At 36.5% G+C, this 19,252-nt stretch overlaps 2 protein-coding genes across 2 annotated transcripts; one reads left to right on the top strand and one right to left on the bottom strand.

The window, feature by feature from the left end:
- Positions 1–1,985: 1,985 nt before the first annotated feature.
- clic1 (chloride intracellular channel 1) lies at positions 1,986–13,158 on the top strand. The gene is made up of 7 exons (XM_042012473.1): positions 1,986–2,123; positions 2,391–2,446; positions 8,138–8,247; positions 8,542–8,667; positions 9,216–9,322; positions 10,155–10,336; positions 10,422–13,158. The coding sequence occupies exons 2-7, from the start codon at positions 2,405–2,407 to the stop codon at positions 10,581–10,583; spliced, it is 729 nt and encodes a 242-aa protein (XP_041868407.1). The 5' UTR covers positions 1,986–2,123; positions 2,391–2,404; the 3' UTR covers positions 10,584–13,158.
- An 83-nt stretch (positions 13,159–13,241) lies between these two features.
- Positions 13,242–17,515, bottom strand: LOC121657100 (prostate stem cell antigen-like). The gene is made up of 3 exons (XM_042012477.1): positions 17,271–17,515; positions 15,019–15,138; positions 13,242–13,868 (listed from the first exon to the last, which is right to left on the bottom strand). The coding sequence occupies exons 1-3, from the start codon at positions 17,320–17,322 to the stop codon at positions 13,657–13,659; spliced, it is 384 nt and encodes a 127-aa protein (XP_041868411.1). The 5' UTR covers positions 17,323–17,515; the 3' UTR covers positions 13,242–13,656.
- Between the last annotated feature and the right edge of the window lie 1,737 nt (positions 17,516–19,252).

Raw genomic sequence — 19,252 nt, 5'->3', positions numbered from 1 at the left:
ACATAATTAAAGAAGACATAAAAATAAAACAACATTAAAGTGAAATGAGAAAAAGAATATTGTGATACAAATGATAATGAAAAATAATATTGCAATGAAGCTGAACCTTATTTTGAACAAGGTAAATATCCACTGTACACGTACATGTACGCATGTAAAATCTTGTCGGCGGTGACAAGTTGGGCATTAGAGGGTTAAAATAACAAGAGAGAAAATTCTCCACAGGCTACGGATTTACCATTAAGGAGGGAAGCAAGAGTTTATTCTAACCCTAACAATCCAGCTGATGATAAACATGCTAAAATATGGGAGAGTAATTATCATTTGAGGACAGATTTTTTATGTTTTTTGTTTGTTTGTTTGTTCCCTTTCAATTGTTTATGTTGGTTGCAAGATGGACTGCTAAGTCTGAGTCTACTTATAATTGTCCTTTACTGTTTAATGTTTAACTGTGGAGCAGGTCCAGAGCACTACAAATCAGTAACTTCTACAGATCTGTATCTTCTGTCCCTTGACTTGTTCTGGGTTTGGGTCACCTACATCTTAAATCACTGAAGGCTGACACAAGGGTGTGTATAAAAACATAGCATAGAGAATTGTGGACTGCACTCTCAAGTTTGTATCATCAATGACCGGCCAAAAGATGTCAGATTCATTAAATGCAATTCTTTTTTTTTAATCCCTGCAGGGAAATTATAATATAATTATTATTTTAATGAAGTAGTGAACATAGATGGTCTACAGGTGGGGATTTCAACTACTATCTGGGTCTTTGCCTGGATAGACTCACCCCTTTCCCACCTATGTGGAACAATATATGGGAAAAATGGCTTGTGGTCAGTAAAAGTTCTGATAGAAATATGTCAACCCAAAACCACTAGGATCTGATGCAGCTATGTTTTACTGTTATGTGGTGAACGTCCTGCATGACCCAATAGATGAGTATGTTTTCTTCTTCATTGTGTATCTCGTCTTCTTCAGTAATTTTTGATGCAGCTCGGCCTAGCAAGGAGTTGAATATGTCCAATTAGTTTTAATAGTGCAGTGTGAGCGCAAACTTGGTCCAGAAGAATGTTGCATCTCCCAGGTGAACTGTGTCCCCAATCATATGAGTCTAGCAGCATATCCTGGTGTGAATGCACCCTCAATACTATGGATCGGTCGCCCCATTAAAAATTTGGCATGAACAAAGTGCAGTTAAATGAAGAGCAAAATTTAAATAAAGTACATTACATGTAAAACAAAAGACAATAATGTGTCAGTGGTTTCTAGGTGTAGAGAACAGAGATGTTAGTAACTGGTTAGTATTTTATTTTCTTCTTCTTCTTCTTCTTCTTTCTGGTCCAGAGAACATTGAAAGAATGTTGCTACTGTTCTTTTTCATTTTCAGGAAAAAAAATCGTCAGTAGAAACTATATATATATATATACATAACAAAAAATTTAGATTGACTGGTAACTTTAGGAATCTATAATCTATAAGCAAGATCGACTGGTGATCAGAAAAGTTAATTTACATATTTGAAGACTTCAAAATCTATTTGATCACATATTTTAATAAACAGATAGTCAGGGATCCATTGCTATCTGGGCAGAGGCTTGCACATCTTTTCATTCATATTGGTCATTGATAACAGTAGACATACTCAAAATCAAGCTTTAAAAATAATAACAAAAATAAATAAATTAATTAATTATTTTAAAAAACGCTTGAAAGTACTTGAGTGTACTAGTCATGATAACAGAGTCGGATAATAACTCATAAAAATCACAATGTGCAACAGGTGATCCTCTTACTGTGTGCAGCCTACGTGTTACATAATCCGCTGCTCACAAACAACAACATGGCTTTATCCATGAAAACTGACCGACTTTCTGCTGTGAAACACCTTCCCTCCTTTATCCCAGCATCTCTTCTTTCTCCTGTGACGCACCACTCTTCTCATTGCCAACCTTGAAGGCACTTTTATTTGCTAAAAGCTCAGCATTACCAGGAAATGGAGGAGCTGCGATGATGATGATGATGATGATGATGATGTGTGTGCGTGTGTAGTGGTAGACTGACACAGGCAGGCAGCAGAACTGGGAGGAGAGAGACCAGCAGCACCGACGACAACCAGCATAGTAAGTTTAAAGGTTATACACCCTCATAATTTAAACAGAATTTAAGTTGAGGGGATTATAAGACGCATAGTTTCGGTTTGTGAAGCGTTTCCTCTGCTTTTGTAGTTGCAACAGTCACATTTGTCAGTAGTTTTAGACTCTTGGATTTGTAGCGGAAGATGGGCTTGGCTGCGCGCGCTGCGAGCTCGCTCGGTTTTCTTAAAATAAACTTTTGTTCTTAGTTGAACTTAAATGTTCTAACTCGTTTGTAACTTTCTCCTTCTGCAGAGGTTTTGGTGAAAATGAGCGACGCAAATCAGCCCAGAGTTGAACTTTTTGTGAAGGTAAGCGACTGAACGATGACAGAAAAGAAAACCATCACACCCAGAAAGAAACACGGTGACGACGACATTGTGTGAAATGAGTTCCCATGTAACGGTTGGAGACGGACTTCCGTCTCAACTTGTTTCACTGGTGTTAAAACTCATTTGTGACAGTTAGCGGCTGTAAAAAGGTTTTAATGTCACGTTTTAAATGACACTCAGTGCCTGTATTACAATAAATATGTCATTCGGACCACCTCTGCTGACTCACCGGGCTTATAAACCACAGTAATCTAATTAAAGGCACATTAAAAGAATGGGCGGTAGACTTTAATCTATAATTAGCTTCTTGGTCAGGTAAGGTAATCCTATTTCATTGAGCCAAAAAAGAAGAAGAAAAAACGCAGCGATATACCCAGTATGTGCCTGCTTTCCCTCCAACATAATGATTTCTCTGTATGAACATGTGCGCCACCCTCCACCTTTTTTTTTCTTCAGAGGTGAAAGATGCTGTTGTAACTTCTCTAAAACTTCTCTAAAGCCAAGTTTCAGTTCAGTCTGTGAACTGTAGTTTTACATGAAGTAAGATGAATGCATGCACGAGACTAACTCACACAGATGATCTGTCCTCCTTTAAAATTAGAAGTGCCTAAACTATTAAATAGAGATATAAAGAAATCCAAAAATGAAAATAAATGTAGGCATGAATAAGGGTAGAAGTAAATGAAGAAATAAGAAAAAATAACTGAATAATAAACGCAGTAATGAATTGTGTAATTAAGCACAAATTATTAATTTTCTTATTCATTAATTCATCCATTCATTTATTTATTTCCACATTTTTATTTAATTCTATATAGGATGAGCACGTTGATTCTCACTGGTGGTCAGTTGTGCTTTAGAAACAGTTTAGATGTGCCCAAATTATTGCTATACAGCAAAAAAAATAAAGAAATATAAAACTTAGCATATACATAACATTACACCTACATGCAAATGTGTTAAATGAGTAGATAAAAATATAAATAAATGCAGAAATAAATGAAGTAATAAAACAAATAAAAAACATATATTATTTTTATTTGTTCAGCATACTATTCTTGGTCCTCAGTAATGCTGACATAACTTAACATGACATAGCAAAAGGCACGTTTTCAAGCAGTGTGGTGGTTTCCTGAGCAACCTGCAGCTCCTGCTAGAGTACATGAATGAATATTTCCTGTCTAAGGCTGCATTTCCTTTCATTTTAGATAATCCTGCTGATTGTTAAGCTATAAGAGCTCGACATGACATATTTCTCACATACAGTTTCTGAGACATTTTGCTTCAATTTATGGTATAAACTTTGCTCAAAATCCTGGTGAACACAATCTGATACTTGTCTTCTGTCTCCCGATAGATACCCAGAAGCAGAAAACAATATTAGAATATTTTTAACTATCACATGGTAGATACCCCCCCCCCCCCCCCCCCCCCCCCCCCAAAAAAAAAAAAAAAAGAAAATGTAAATTTTTTTGGTACATTTGTTAAAGGGCCAAATGAAGACCTCATATTTCAAAAATTGGATTTTTCTTACTATTTTTTCATGGGTCGGGCCTTAACGGGTTAAAGGTGTAGTGTGTAAGAATTGCTGACATCTATTGGTAAAGATGGACATAGAAATGACTTCAAATGCCAAACATAATTGTAAATGGATGGTGGCTGTCAGTGGCCAAAATTCTTCCAGACATAAACATGTTTTAATCTGCCAGTGAATCATGTAACTACGTAAAAATTGTGTATATGTGTAAGTGCCTTTTAAGGTATAAACCAAACAGTGCTCTAGCCCAGTGTTTCTCAGTCCTGGTCCTCTAGACTCACTGCCCTGCAGGTTTTAGAGGTAACCATACTTTAACACACCTAAATTAAATGAATGGCTTGTTATCAGGTTATAGAGAAGTCGATGAGGGAGTTTATTAACCTGAATCAGGTGTGTTGGAGTAGGAACACGTCTAAAGGAGATAGGTAGACAGTTACGTCCATCTCCTGCATCAGTTACAACATAATTTGATCCATTTTCCGGGAGCTTAGCTATCCATTATTTGAAGCTGAGGATGGAGCAATACCACCAGAAATCGTGGGGGTGATGCTGAGCAGAATAGCTGACCATGCGACCAGGGAAAGAAACAAACCAGTGAAGAAGAAGAGGATTGGGAAGGGGGGAAAAAAGCAGAAGAATGAAGATAAGGACAAAACTGTAGAAATTGTGCGAGCTTTTGAAAAAAGGATATGCAAGTGTTTGTAGTGATTTGGGTTGTTGGAAAAATCTTTATAGCGATGCATTACCGCTGCCAGACGGTGTCCGACGCTGACATTGGCTCAGGGCAGTGGGTCCTGAAGACATGGATTGAGAAACACTGTGTCTAGAACCTATTAAACAAAGCGAGTACTACAGTTTTATAGTTCAGAGCATTCTCACTTCACACACAGACTTGTTTGTCCATTCAGAGACACCATAGTAAAAACGGTGGCATAAATATAGCAGCTGCCATGTGTGTGAACCCACAACAAGTAGATATAGATGACTCATTCTAAGAAAATCAAAACACAAGTTGTTAAAGTTGTTAGATACCAATAGAAACACAGTTTTAGCATTGGTTTTGGTCTTTTTGTTAATCTTAAAAAGTAATGTGGAGTTTATTTCTATGCAGATTAGAGATGTCGCTTAAACAAAATGCTGTAAAAAGTTCAACAAAAATTATATTGAATAGTCACTAAATCAGCTATAGTTTTAGTTAAATGAGCGATAAAACTTCATCAAATAAAACAGTAAAATTAAATGTTTTTTTATTTTATTTTTCTGATGCTCTGTTTTAGTTTTGTAAACGAGGTGTATGCTGTGCATGAGGTTTTTAGAGACTCTAAGCTTGTTGGTTGGTGTGAAACGTGCATGCTGACTTTGCAGTTTGGTAAAAGTTAAAAAAAAAAAAAAACTTTGTAAATCAAAGTAGAAACCATCTGCAGTTTACCTCTTACAGCTACATGTGCATCTATCCAGAAAAGTTCAGCAATGAATAAGATAGACTGCAAATGTTCTTTTGCTTAAAATGTGAGGAATTGATGCAATTTTGACCCATGAACCCAATCTAGAGCTTAGTCCATGTGAAAAAAGTTGTAGCAACAAAGGGAGAAAGCAGAAACGCCAAGGCCACCATTGCTCTTTTTTCTCACAGTCTGCTCAGGATGTGAGCACACAGGAATCTGCCACCCACTCTAAGACTAAGAAAGTAGATCACATAACTCCAGTCCTCTGATCTTTACACTGGCTTCCTGTCTGTCAAAAAATTGACTTCAATATCCTGCTGTTAGTGTACAAAGCACTAAATGGTTTAGGGCCAAAAAACAATCAGGATCTTCTGGTTCGTTAGGAACCAACCAGATCCCTCAGGTCATCAGGATCAGGTCTACTTTCTGTTCCCAGAGTCAGAACTAAACATGGAGAGGCAGCGTTCAGTTTTTATGCTCCTCACATGTGGAAAAACTCCCAGAAAACTGCAGGTCTGCTGAAACTCTCAGCTGTTTTAAAACAAGAGGAAAAACTTTTCTTTTTGTCACAACTGTTAATTCATCACACTTGAACTTTTATTTCTTGCATTTTATCTATTTTATTTGGGCTATTTCTGTTTTTATTTAATTTATTTAATTTCTTTTTAAGTTAGTTTTTAATGTACTTTTTAAAGCTTCCTGCATCCCGCTGTAATGCTTTTAATGTTTTCTGTAAAGCACCTTGAATTGTCTTATACATGAAAAGTGAGAACTCATGAAATGTAAGCAATGTAAAATAACTTGTGTGAAAAGGGATTCTGTCTGTGGCAACCTCCTCCGTCTCATTCAGGGGAATCTCCAGATCCTCCCAGGCTAGGGTGGAGATGTAATCCCTTTGTTAAGTCCAGGGTGTACCCCAGTGCTTTGCTCAGGTGACCATGTTGTACAAACCTTTGAATTATGGAGGAACAGTGAAGCTACTCAGCTATGATTTATTTTTTTTTTCTCAGATTTCTGAGCTTGCCAACGCTGAGATCTGTTATTGCTGGCCCTAAAATCCATGACTGTTAGAGATAGGTGGGCTAGGTCATTAAGCTGCAGTACAGTAAATGTATCACTGCTGCTCCCAGATTACAAGTGATAGACCTTGAAATATTTCAACACCTCCATCTGGGAAAACCTTTCCACTTTCACCTGAAGAGAACACTGCAGTCTTTCTAAATGGGGGAGGTCCCCTTTAATTTTTGAGTCAATACAACCAGGAAGTACAGCAAATTGCAATTTGCTGAACTGCTAGTGTAGCATCTTTTTTACCACTTACTTCTGAGTTGGAGCAGTGAGTGGTCATGATGGCATGATGACAAGCGTGGTTATTTGATTAATGTGAGTGCAAAACCAGAACCAGCCAAATTCGTAACATCAGTGAAAGAAATGTTGGCCTCTAAAAAACTTATTTATTGAGCCAATTGGCTGAGGATGATAATGCAAGTTTGTCTTATTCACTACTCACCTACAGGCTGTTCATTGCAGTGTTCATGTCAGAGATGCAAATGCAGTTATAGGAAAAAAAAAACTCTTAAAATGATGTCAATTCCCAGTCCCCATAATTCTCAAAGTTATGACATTTGCCTTGCCTTGCTTTACCTCAGGAACCCTTAAATCTGTTTGGTCCAAATATGTCTGAGCTATGACAGAGACAACTGGAAGTAGGGCTGGGCGATATGAACCAAATCTTATATCTCAATATTTTGTACCTGAATCACAATATTCGATATATATATTTTTTTGTCAAGTAACCAAAGCCTTCAGTGCTAAATATACTTTTATTAAGGATCAGCAGCACATGTGCATTAAAACAGCTGACTGAAATTAAAGTGCCTTTATGTTAAATTAAATGCTCCTAAAACAAAATAAATTAAAAATACTTTTTAATGACTAAAACAAAAATACAGATAAGATGCTTTTAACTCAAAACAAGATATCTCAATATAAACGATATTCCCTCCTTCTATATTGCATCTGATAAAGTCTCCATATATTTGAAAATGTCGACATATTGCCCAGCCCTAACTGGGAGCGCTTCTGCATTGGTGCCAGAAGACAAGATCTGCTAAAGGCAGAGATGTGACCTACTGATCTATGTGCTGGATACTCTCCTCACCACAGCTACACCTGTCTATAAAAATCACTAAAAGAAATGAGGATAAAGTCCAACTGTCAGTGCTTAATCTGAAGAGGTCTGGCCTACCTGGGTTGTTGACAGAAAAGATCACCAAAAAGATGTAAAGGGGCTGTGAGAGCCTGCCTTTCATAATATCCAAAGTGGGGCTCAGGTAGAGCTGCAGGATATTAGGCACCATAAGATCTTATAGCTGAATATTGCAATGACAGTAAGACTTAAATACTTTAATATATGACGTTACTCTCAGGTGTTCTCACATGGGGTGTATTACATTAAACAGTGTGTGCAAAAGTCGAACTTCTTATTAGAGTAGAGCCCTCATTAGTGCTTGTCCTTTTTGAGGCTGCACAGTACTAGGACAATATGTGTTATGCAGTATGATTGTTAAGTAAGCAGATTATTTTTTCATGAATGTGATTATTATTTGTATCTTTTTTATGTTTATACAGTAGTGAATCTTTATTTTTATTTTATTTTTGTCTTTATTTTTTGCTTTTGTTTTCCAGGCAGGCAACGATGGTCAGAGCATCGGCAACTGTCCCTTCTCTCAACGTCTCTTCATGGTGCTGTGGCTGAAAGGAGTCACCTTTGATGTTACTACTGTGGATATGAAGAGGTGAAACCATGGGTCTCTAATGTGTGTGTGTGTGCGTGCATTTGCTTTTATACGCTTTTGTATTTTCCTCCTGCAGTGCTGCAGGTTTCTGTCTGCTGGCACAACAAAGGAATGTCCACCCTCTGCTTTAAGGCTCCCAGAGTAGCTTGCAGTAAAAAAAAACTGGGCAATTCATTCAGATTATAGGTATTGGAGAGTTCAGCATGTCGTATGAGTAATTTCCTGTTGTTTGACTTTTTTTCCCCCCCTTTTCCTCCTTTCTTACTGGCTGACCTGCTCTGTCCCTCCCTTCAGGAAACCAGAGATCTTGAAGGACTTGGCACCGGGTGCTCAGCCTCCCTTCCTGCTGTACGGCAGCGAAGTGAAAACTGACACCAACAAAATCGAGGAGTTCCTGGAAGAAAATCTCTGCCCTCCCAAGTAATCACTTTATTATCTGTTCTTCAAATCCATTTGGTTCTTTTAAAGCTGAAATAAACTCTTCTTATCATCAAGATATTTCAACAAAATAGGAAAGTGTTTTGGTTTTTTAGGTTTTTTAAATTTGGTTCTGTTTTAGTTATTTCTAATAGCAAATATAAATATTCTTTGGAGTTGTTGCTGGATATAAAAGTATTTGAAGTCTAGTCTAATTGGGGTTTGTGTACTTTAAACAAGTATTTTCCACTGTATAGAAGCATTGCCTGCAGACTCCAAGCTAGAAAATTTAAAGACAAGCTGCATTTCCATCAGATCAAAACACATCAGCTGGGCTATAAATTTTTAACTATATTTTCCATTTATGTTACAGTGATGTTTATATTTTAGAATTACACCCTTGAACAATTCATTTAATTATTTGCAGCTTTATTTTCTTTACTGCCTTTTGTTTTGACTTTTTTTTATGACATCCACTTTAAATAAAGACATTTTTATAAATGAAGTTTTCTGAGTTTTCACATGTGATTAAGCATCCATCTCTCTGTTAGATATCCCCGTCTGGCTGCCCGTAACCCAGAGTCTAACACAGCAGGCCTGGACGTCTTCTCCAAGTTTTCCGCTTACATCAAGAACTCCAACCCTCAGACCAATGAAAGTAAGTAAGTTCCCAACAAAAAGAATAGTGAGCAGTGCTGTGCAAAAGTCTTAATCTATCCTTTTATTTCTTTATTAGTTTGTTTCCATAGAGCCAGACTTTATTTTATTACTTTTTGAGGTTTTGAGTCGTAGTTCTCCAGACTCTCTTTTTCTACTTATTTTCAGTTCAGTTGTCATACCTGCCTGGTTTCAGAGAAGCAAGGTTGTTTAGGCCACTTAACAATGACCGGTGAATCATTCAAGCATAACAAGCACCCAACTCAAGCAATGAACCAGTGTTGTGTGCAAACATAACAGACATCTTGGCACAGAAGACATTTTGAACAGTATGTTTAGGGACTAACTAGCAGCCTTTAGCAAACACAGATTAACTTTAACATGATGTGGAGTGTGTCCTTAAAATAAATTGACAAAATGGAAGAAGTGAAGGACAAAAAAAAGAAGCGACAGGCTTAAAACCTATGTACGCAGATGAACAGTATCTGAAAGTAATGTTCCTAAGAAAAATACACAGTTAAAGACCTGACACAGATGCATCTGGATCTTTAGGTGATCTATCTACTGATCACTAAAGTCTCTTGAGAAATGGTCTCCATGGAAGAGTGGCTGAAGAAGAGAAGAGAGTTATTTCTGTTAATTCTCATAGAGACAGAAACCCAGCAGGGTGTGTCTGATAACATTACAGTCTTAGCAGTTCTGCCTCAGAGTGAGCAGCCTGCCCGCTGCAGTCTGCTCTTAATTTGCAGGCTTTCTTCATTTTCTTTCTTGATTTTAAATGTGTAAACTGTTTCTGCAACATGTGCGTGAGTGTTTACTGTATTCATGCTCAGATCTAGAGAAAGGCCTGCTCAAAGCTCTGAAGAAGCTAGACGACTACCTCGGCTCCCCACTTCCTGATGAGATTGACGAGAATAGCGCTGATGAAGCTACTTCCTCATCACGCCCCTTCCTGGACGGCCAAGAGCTCACTCTGGCTGACTGCAACTTGCTGCCCAAGCTCCACATCCTGAAGGTAATCGCCTGAGTTTGAGTGTTTCGTTTCATGTTGTCTTGTTGAGTAAGTCTCTCAAACAGCTTTTATTTAAATGTCCTTTCAGGTGGTTTGTTTGAAATACAGAAACTTCAGCATCCCTCAGTCGCTGACAAACCTCTGGAGGTACTTAAACGCAGCATATGCCAGGGAGGAGTTTGCCTCCACCTGCCCAATCGACGACGAGATCCACATCGCTTACTCCTCTGTAGCTAAAGCTCTCAAGTAGGAGGAGAATGAGGGGAACATATCCTGGAGATAGCACCACAAAAAAACACAAGAACACACAACTCTTCTGCAAACATCATGATTGATCTGTTTCTGATCCATTTCCCTGCTGATCAGACCTGATTTTTCCTTTACTGCTGAGTTGCTAGTGAAACAAACTCCGCCCACACATGCATTTTAGTTTTGTTTTCTTTTCTTTAGTATCAGTTTACATCAGAAGGGAAAGAAGGAAACAGAAGGGTTAATGACCGTCCACATATCAGAGATGAATGAATTAGTCACTCATGTTGTTTGCAGGAATACACTCACATGAACATATTCACACACTTTTTTTTGTTTTGTTTACTACTACAGATGTTTTATTGTTCCACTCACTTTTTGATACTTTTGGGAAATATTTCAACAAAGCTGCCTACCAGATCAGACTTTCACCTGTACCTTGCAAGCCTCTCACAGGCCGATTAGCTTATTTTTCTCTGTCATGGTTAAGGAAGTGACATTTGCATACTAGCACTCGCTCACCTGCCAAAGAGTCTTTTGTAGTTTTTCTGTAATCGCACTGAGGGAACACAGCCTTTTACCATTAGACAGAACATGTTTTTAACTTCTTAGCAAGGCTAATATTTATTCTTCGTGGTGCAACTCACAGAGAAAGAGGGAGCAAACCAAGTCTCACTGAAGGGAGGCAACACTGAAAACAGGAAACTGTTTCAATAAATTCAGGCTTCCCCTTTTTATGCTCCCACAGCAGGCGTGAAGCATTATTAAGATGACTAAATTTGTTTCTCAGCTACTTTGAAGGCTTCTCAAAGGCATTTAGAGTTATTTTTGCCCATCCAAAATAAAAGAAAGGTATTTTAAGTCTATAAAGTATTTAACTTGAAAAACAGAAAAAATGCGAGTAGCTTTGTGAGCTTTTCCTGCTTAGTTATTAACTAAATGAGGCTTTTTATGTTTTTCTTGTCTCATGAAAGTGGTCTTTTACTTTCTGACATTACTGAGCTGCAGTTAGTGGAGCACAATAAATCAGACTTTAAAATTACATGACTAATAGAGCTGGGCTTTGCAGTTTTTAGCAGACATCACTGAATCAGGATTAGCTATTCTGTTTCAAAGTGACTGCTTTTGGTTGTGAAATAATAACAGAATTATTTAAGTAGCAGATCTCAACAACAGCCAAGCCTGAAATATCCCTAAGCTCCTGACATCATGTTGACTAAAGACGACCATGTCGTTGCTGGCCTGCACAACCTGACGAGGCTTTTAAAAGCTGCTGAAATTACATAAATCAGTTTCAGACTGAAAAAGATCCATCAAGTTTGTGTTAGTGTTTTGAAAGGAGTAACTCAGCCAAGTCAAATATATTTAGGTTCCTTGTGGGAGTGTTATTTTTCTATTTCTTTTGGATGCTAGCTTTGTTTTCTCACAGTTTGGTTTCATTTTGATCCAGATTTGGGTTAAAATGCATCCTGTCACAGTGTTAACCACATGTTAGAAAGACCTCTTTCTCAGGTTGCATCAACTGCTTCTGTTTTCCTCACAACTCAGAGTCACCCTGTTTGTTTTTGTTTTTTGTTTTTTTGTCAGTATCTTCAGTAGCATCTGTGTCCACATTGAAAAACATTTATCAATTAAAAAAAAAGTATGTGATCTGATTACATCCCAAATATTTAATAGAGGGATAAATGAATTGTTCATTTTTGTGATTTCATAAAGCTTTCCGATGGTAAAAATATATCTTATCGCTGACCTTTTTCTTCAAGTCTTTTTTTAACCTTAGAAACGTCAGTGACACTTCCCTGTTGTCTGTTGGATTAGTCTGAAGTTTGGATGTCTAACGTGACTTGAAACAAACTCTCTGGTAGGAACTGGAATTAACAGCACGCCTTGTTTGGTTCTAGCTGCAGCTTATGTGAAGGATTTATTAACTGCAAGGCACCATGCAAATTGGCATTTACAGAGGCTGCATGGTTGTAAGGCTTTGTTATTTCCCTCTGATTAGGGGGAAACTTGTTAGAAAGATTAACCGAAGTGCAATTTAAAACCAATTTGAATATAAAAAAAAGGTTATGTTAGAAATATAACGTGAGCTAGTTAAATCTCCTTCATGAAGTTTTCTGTGTTAATGAAGAGAATTTATGTTTTATTTCACCATTTTTGTTTTCTTGTAAGTGGGCCAATGTTTAAAGGGATTGAGTCTGAATAATTTCACACTGCTGACTTCTAGCAGTAAGTTTGTTAGAGGTTTTCACTTCACTGTTGATTTGAAACAAGTTCAGGGACCATTTCAGTGTGTTAAATTCATTTAATTTCAGTTTTTTTCACATTTTTATCTTTTAAAACTGCCATGAATAAACTGTACTTTGTTACAGACACTGTGCTTTACACTCTGTGTGCTGTTGGCATCAAGTAGTTGAAAGCAGCTGCATGTACAAGCCCACAGTATCAAAGCAGCAGTGTGGACACTAAACCAGCAGGATTAAATCAGCAATGAAGACAATCAAAAAATACCACAGCTGAAAACTGTTTTTACTTCTCTTTCTATGTTAATGTTCCAATAAAATGCCTTTAATAAATCCATTGGTGACAGTTGTTTCTTTTTTAACTTTATCGATTGTTTCATTAAAATAGAAACAAAGAAAGCGTACAAACTGTTCTAACTGAAGCAGGAACACTTAAATTTGTTGTAAGTTTCTCAAAATTGTTGTCAAATACAGCAGCTGCAAAAACAGAATATACACAGTAAATACAGATCATTTTAGAGCACCACTGAAACAAATAAAACAGATGGCCTCTCTTTGAAGTGGTCTGAATTGAAAAAGACTTATGAAAGTAGGGGCATCAATATTTAAAAAATGTTTCTATTTAATCTTGGTCAGTTTTTTTTTTTTTTTGATATTCCTTCTTGATACCCAGAACTTTGAGCATCATACTTTTTTTTATTTTATTAGTTTTCATAGTATGTGTCTCTAAAAAACAAACACACTTGAGGTTAGAAAGAAGCCAACATAATTGCTTCATGTGTCTGAGTGTGTGTTTCCAGACACCTTTCCTTCTGATCTTCATCATGCTGCTCAGGCCAGCAGCAGGGTGATTGCAGGCAGCAGACAGAGCGCTGCTCCTCCCCAGCTGAGGGCAGCAGCAGACCCAGCCCCGTTACAAAGGTCTGTGTCGCAGCAGTCGTTGGTGTAGTTGAAATAGACGCCTGCAGAGTATTTCTGTCCATTCAGGCCACACTGGGTGGAGACGGCACAGCTCTTCTCGTATATCGTCAGTTGTATGCCGCCTGTGAGGGCAGAGAAAGGAGAGCAGTCCCATAAATCATCCTAGAAAGTGATGGCTATGACAGTGAACACAGAAGGGTGTTGAAATGACGTTCTTTTTCATCTAATTATATAAACGTTAGTTCAGGGTGCAGCAATTAACAGTTTTAAAATGCAGTTTTGGTGTTTGGTTAAGCAATTTGTCAAGAGACTGCACTGCATCCTATTAATAAATATGAAGAAGTAAACCAGCCTGAGTCAACCCTGCTGTACATAATGCTAAAAGTAAGCATGTGCTATTCAGTTATCTTTTTTAACATTTATAATATATATTGACAACTCAAATATTTGTAAAAATAAAAAAAATGAAAGTAAAGAAACTTCTTATTGATTCTTATTTTTGGGCACAAGGAAATAAAAAAATAGCAAAGCAACATTTTTAATCGCTTTCTTTCTGTCTTAGTGAGGACAATATGTGGTATTGAGTTAAACACATGAAATAACTGTTATACTGCTTGATGGAATGGAAATAATTTAGACAACAGGTTTTAAAGACAGGCTCTGTGAAGGGCTACTTAATCAGGTGTAACTTTACTTAGAAGATCACATAAAGTAGCCAAAATGTGTGATCTGATTAACCGTCTGATGTATGAATTATTATAAAAACATTTTTTTTCAAATACAATTCTTTACTTCTACAGACATGCACAGTGATACTTTTCTATATAATATTTTTATCTTATTTGACTTTTCATTTCATACTACAAACTACAAAATATTTATAAAATGTGTTGTCGTACTTGTCCTGCTTGGTGGCAAAATTGGTAATTACAATGTATTTATATAATAAATTAGAAGGTTATTTTTAGAGATAACTACTAGCATCATGTCCATTAGTGAACTAACAACCGGCCTGATAAGAAGTAGAGCCAAGATCTGATCTGTTGAGTGATTCTTTCTGTATGTTTTAGTATCTGTGAAAGCAAACAGAGAGATGAGACAGTATGAAGTTTTGACTTCTAGAAGATTTGACTTCTAAAAGGTTTAAGTTTAGATAAGCTGAGTTGTACATTTCTCAGATGTGCTCCCAAATGATCTTCTAAATGAGGTTTTACTTCCGCCAAATTATGCCGACTCAGGAGCAAACCCCTGTCACACACATCTGGATCTCACCGCGTTTTCCCGTCGCCTCGCTTGACAGGCAGCGCTGCCCGGCTGGACACTCCAGAGGAAACTTCAAGCAGTCCAGAGGAGAGATGGCTGGAAAGACACAGGTGTAACACCGCAAACAACCTGAGGGAAGGAAGGCATTATTTAAGTAACTAAGACACCAAGTCATGAATTTCATGGAAAAGGGTTAAAAAAAATTTCTAATACTGCCAACAATGTGAAATAAAAAATCTGAGGGTGTGTCTGACTGCATCAGCAGATGTTTCATGTTTGTGGCTATATTTGTACACATTTCACAGAATGGACGTCTTGCTGCTCCCTGATGGGCAAAAAAACACCTTGTTCTTTTTCTCTCTCTTTTTTCATTGATTTAACTAATAATTTGTCACCAAGTATTTGTGTTTTCCTTACATCATCGTTATCATGCATAAAAAAGACAAGTGATATGAAAGATTCTGTAAAATCCAATAAATAATTTAATTGATACTAAATTGCAAAAACATATCTACTCTGTATAACTACTCTTCAATAATGTTCTAAGGACAAACCTTATAATTTTATCATAACTTGAAGCCAATTCACAAATTATGTACATTTGATAAAATTTTTCTGGGTATTGTGTGAGTGAAAATATTTTTTTGTTTGTTTTGGGTTTTTTTTTATTATACATGTATAGATTCATGAGTGCTGGTTTCGGTCTTCAAAGACATTTTCTCAGTTACATACATACTGCAAAACAATGGCAGAAAAACCCAAAGAAACCATAAAAATGTAACAAATTTAACACTGTTCACATTTTAAATAAAATTTAGTATAAATAAATAAACACCCAGAGAAGTACTCAAATCCATTTGTATGTATAACTAGAACTACACTGAATAAATATTTCATTACAAACAAAAGCAGTGACAGAAACATGTTTGTGTAAAAGTAGTCATGTAAAAACTTTCTCCAAAAAGTTACTTTATTTGATCTTATTTACTTCTAATTGGTTTTAGTGTGTTGATTTTTAGTTGTTTCTGTGTCTGATGTTTTCATTTGTTCAGCTGTGTTTTATAAATAAAGTTGTCATGGTATGGTATGGTAGAAAGACGTGAATAATGTAGCTATAAGTAATAAAGTGTTATTTATTTCTACAATTAAATTCTTACACATGTAGAAAGGTTCCTGAAACAGCTCTCATTTCTGGTTTTGTCAGATGCATCTAAAGCTCATCTTTTCTCATTTTGACATGGCTTGTGAATAATTATCCTGTGATACAACTTTTCATATAATCTATTTTAAACAGATAAACTATGATTTGGTGAAATGATTTGGTACATTGTAACACCACCTGGTGGCCAGATTGTTGTAGTTCCTCTCCAAAAAAAAAAAAAAAAAAGAAAAAAAAAGGATTCCAAATATTCAACTATCATGTTTAGATCCAAACAAAGAACCAAATCTCTTTCTCATTATTATTATTATTATTATTATTTTAATCTTGCACATGATATAAAAAAGTTAAATTATCCAATTCTGACTTGTGTTTTGTGCACAGAGCTGAATTCTGGTGAAAAAAAATCAGCTGACTGTCAGCTGAGTCTCAAAGAGCGGTCATTGAATCCGCTGACAGATAAGTAGATCATCTTTGCTGCATTTCCTCACAAAAAATAAACCTTCTTAAAATAGAATTGTGCAATAAATACACCGCTTGAATTATTTAAACAGGTTAACTGCAGGTGACCAACACATAGGTGAACATTTACCCTATAAAATTATTCCTGGTGTGCAGAGATTCCTTCCTAATAAGTTTCTGAATGATGGAGGCAGAAATCCACAATCCTCCTTTTATGCAAAAATGCATTCCTATTAGTATATTACTACATTTACTGAGGTCAGTTATTTTTAGTGTGAATTATAAATGCTGTTTTCCTGCTGAACTGCTTTGGATTGAGTTGGATGAATTGAATGTAAACTGGAAGTTTTATACAAAAATGATGGTTGTTGTAAGAGAGAGAGAATACCAAGAGCGTCGGCTAAACTTTACATAAACTTTGTAGGCTAATCTGCTAGAACCAGCTTTGTGGGTTTTACTCTTCAATTTAAATCAGACAATTCTGGGCCAGTTTTAAAGGTTTCGTGAGCATCTAAAATTTGTAAGACTGAATCATGCATAGCTTTGAAGAAAAGAAAATTTTTCAGTTTTCCAGGCATTATTTTGCAAATTCTTTCATAATCTTTTTAAAAAATTTTACTAACAAAGGGAAAAGCCATACCTGCCAAAGGAAGACAACACAGGAGTCCGATTAAAAGGTGTAAACGAGGCATGATGCTTCTTTAAAAGACCTAAAAAGTTCCTTGAATCTGCTTTACAAAGCAAAACAGCTCTACAGAAATCCCTTCTCACACTTGACAACCCTCTAACTGCTTGATCTGAAACGTACTCCAACTCATTCCTTAATTAAATTTCTTCTCATCTCTAGCTGACTTCTTCTTGTCTTTCCATTAATCTGATCAAAGGTGCCTTTTTCTGAGTAGTTTATATCACCAGCACCCGCGATTCAACTGAGTCTTTTTCACTCTTGGCCAGTTTGTATTGCCATGAAATTCGGGATGGCAGAATCTCCTCCCTGGGACTTATAATTTAATTTAGAGAGGTAATTGTGAACAGCTGACATGACCAAAGCAGGACAAAAATGTGGATTTTATATTCACGTGTCTGGTTAGTATTTGTGCTTAGATGCAGCTCAGCAATATGACAGAACTTTAGTATCAATTATTACAGTTATGCAGATGATACACAACTTTATGTGTCACTGTCACCAGACGACTGCAGCCCAATAGACTTACTGTGTCAGTGTCTGGAGCAAATAAACACCTGGATGAGGGAGAATTTTAACAGGATTTCCTACGAAGAGCATTAAACATCTGCAGCTCATCCAAAATGCTGTTGCTAGAGAATCCCAGAATGGTTTAGGCCCAGAATACATCTGTAATATGTTCAGAGAATATAAACCTAGCAGAGCTCTTAGAGCCAAAGACTCTGGTCAACTAGTCCAGACCAAATACGGAGAAGCAACATTTAACTGTTATGCAAGTAGAACAAACTGCCAGTGGAGATTAAACTTTCACCAAACGCAGACATTTTTAAATCCAAGTTAAAAATATTTCTTTTCTCATGCACCTATGCATGAAATCTGCACAGTAACTTTTTAAATGATCTTGCTTTTAATAGTTTTAATGTAATTTATTTTTTTATTATGATTCTTGCTGTTTGTTGCTACCTTTTACTATTTCTTAATATCTGTAATGTTTTTAATGTTTTATGTAAAGCACTTTGAATTGTCCTGTACATGAAATGTGCTACACAAATAAACTGCCTTGCCTTGCAAGTAATGACAGTAACATCATTTTAATCACTGAATCAGTGATTGAACAAACAGATATGTTCTAGAGGAAATGAGAGGGAAAGAAATGAGAGAAGGAAGTGTGACAGTGATATATTACTGATGTGAATACATGGTTGAGAAATTACACAGATTTTAGACTAGGAGATATTTGCATTTTTCTTGGAATATACTAAAGAAATACTTGGTTTAAAGTAATAATTTCTTTTGGAATATTTACAGAAGGATGTCAGCATTAGTGTTGGGTTCTTATACATCTTAAATATAAACTTTTGCTAATGACCTTGTGCAGTATGTGCACATTTCTGGCTGTAGAATTATACAGGCCTTCATTTGAGAAACAAATAATTGTCATCAGTGAGATGCCAAAAAGAGAAGTCAGAAAAGATGTGCAGCGGTAAAGTCAGCACGGTGCAGAAAGAGTCAGCAGATAATTAGTCAGCATGCTGGAAACAGAGGGTCAGTGAACCAGTTTAACTGAATTGTCCTTCAGGGTGTAATGGGAGACGTGAGGGCTGCATGCAAGTCGGTCTGCTGACAGAAGTCTTGTGATAGAGTAAGCCAAGCAGGCTCAGACTGAATAAGCTGTTTACTAGCTGATTAATCACCCCCCCCCCCCCCCCAAAACCACTCCCTAGAAATGTTGACAGAGTCCTGACAGACAAGTTTTTTGTCAAATCTTTACAGAAAGTTGTTTTGCTTTTTTCTTAGAATTAGTTGTATCCAATAATAATCTACCCCAGTTCCACAAAAGTTGGGATTGAATGTAAATAAATACAGAATGCAATGAGTTGTGAAGCTCATAAACCCACATTTTTATTCTCAATTGAACATAAACAACATTTCTGATG

This window comes from Melanotaenia boesemani, chromosome 17 (genome assembly GCF_017639745.1).
Source record: "Melanotaenia boesemani isolate fMelBoe1 chromosome 17, fMelBoe1.pri, whole genome shotgun sequence".
Taxonomy (NCBI): domain Eukaryota; kingdom Metazoa; phylum Chordata; class Actinopteri; order Atheriniformes; family Melanotaeniidae; genus Melanotaenia; species Melanotaenia boesemani.
Note: the sequence above shows the minus strand (reverse complement) of the source record. Positions and strands in the feature narration are given on the sequence as shown.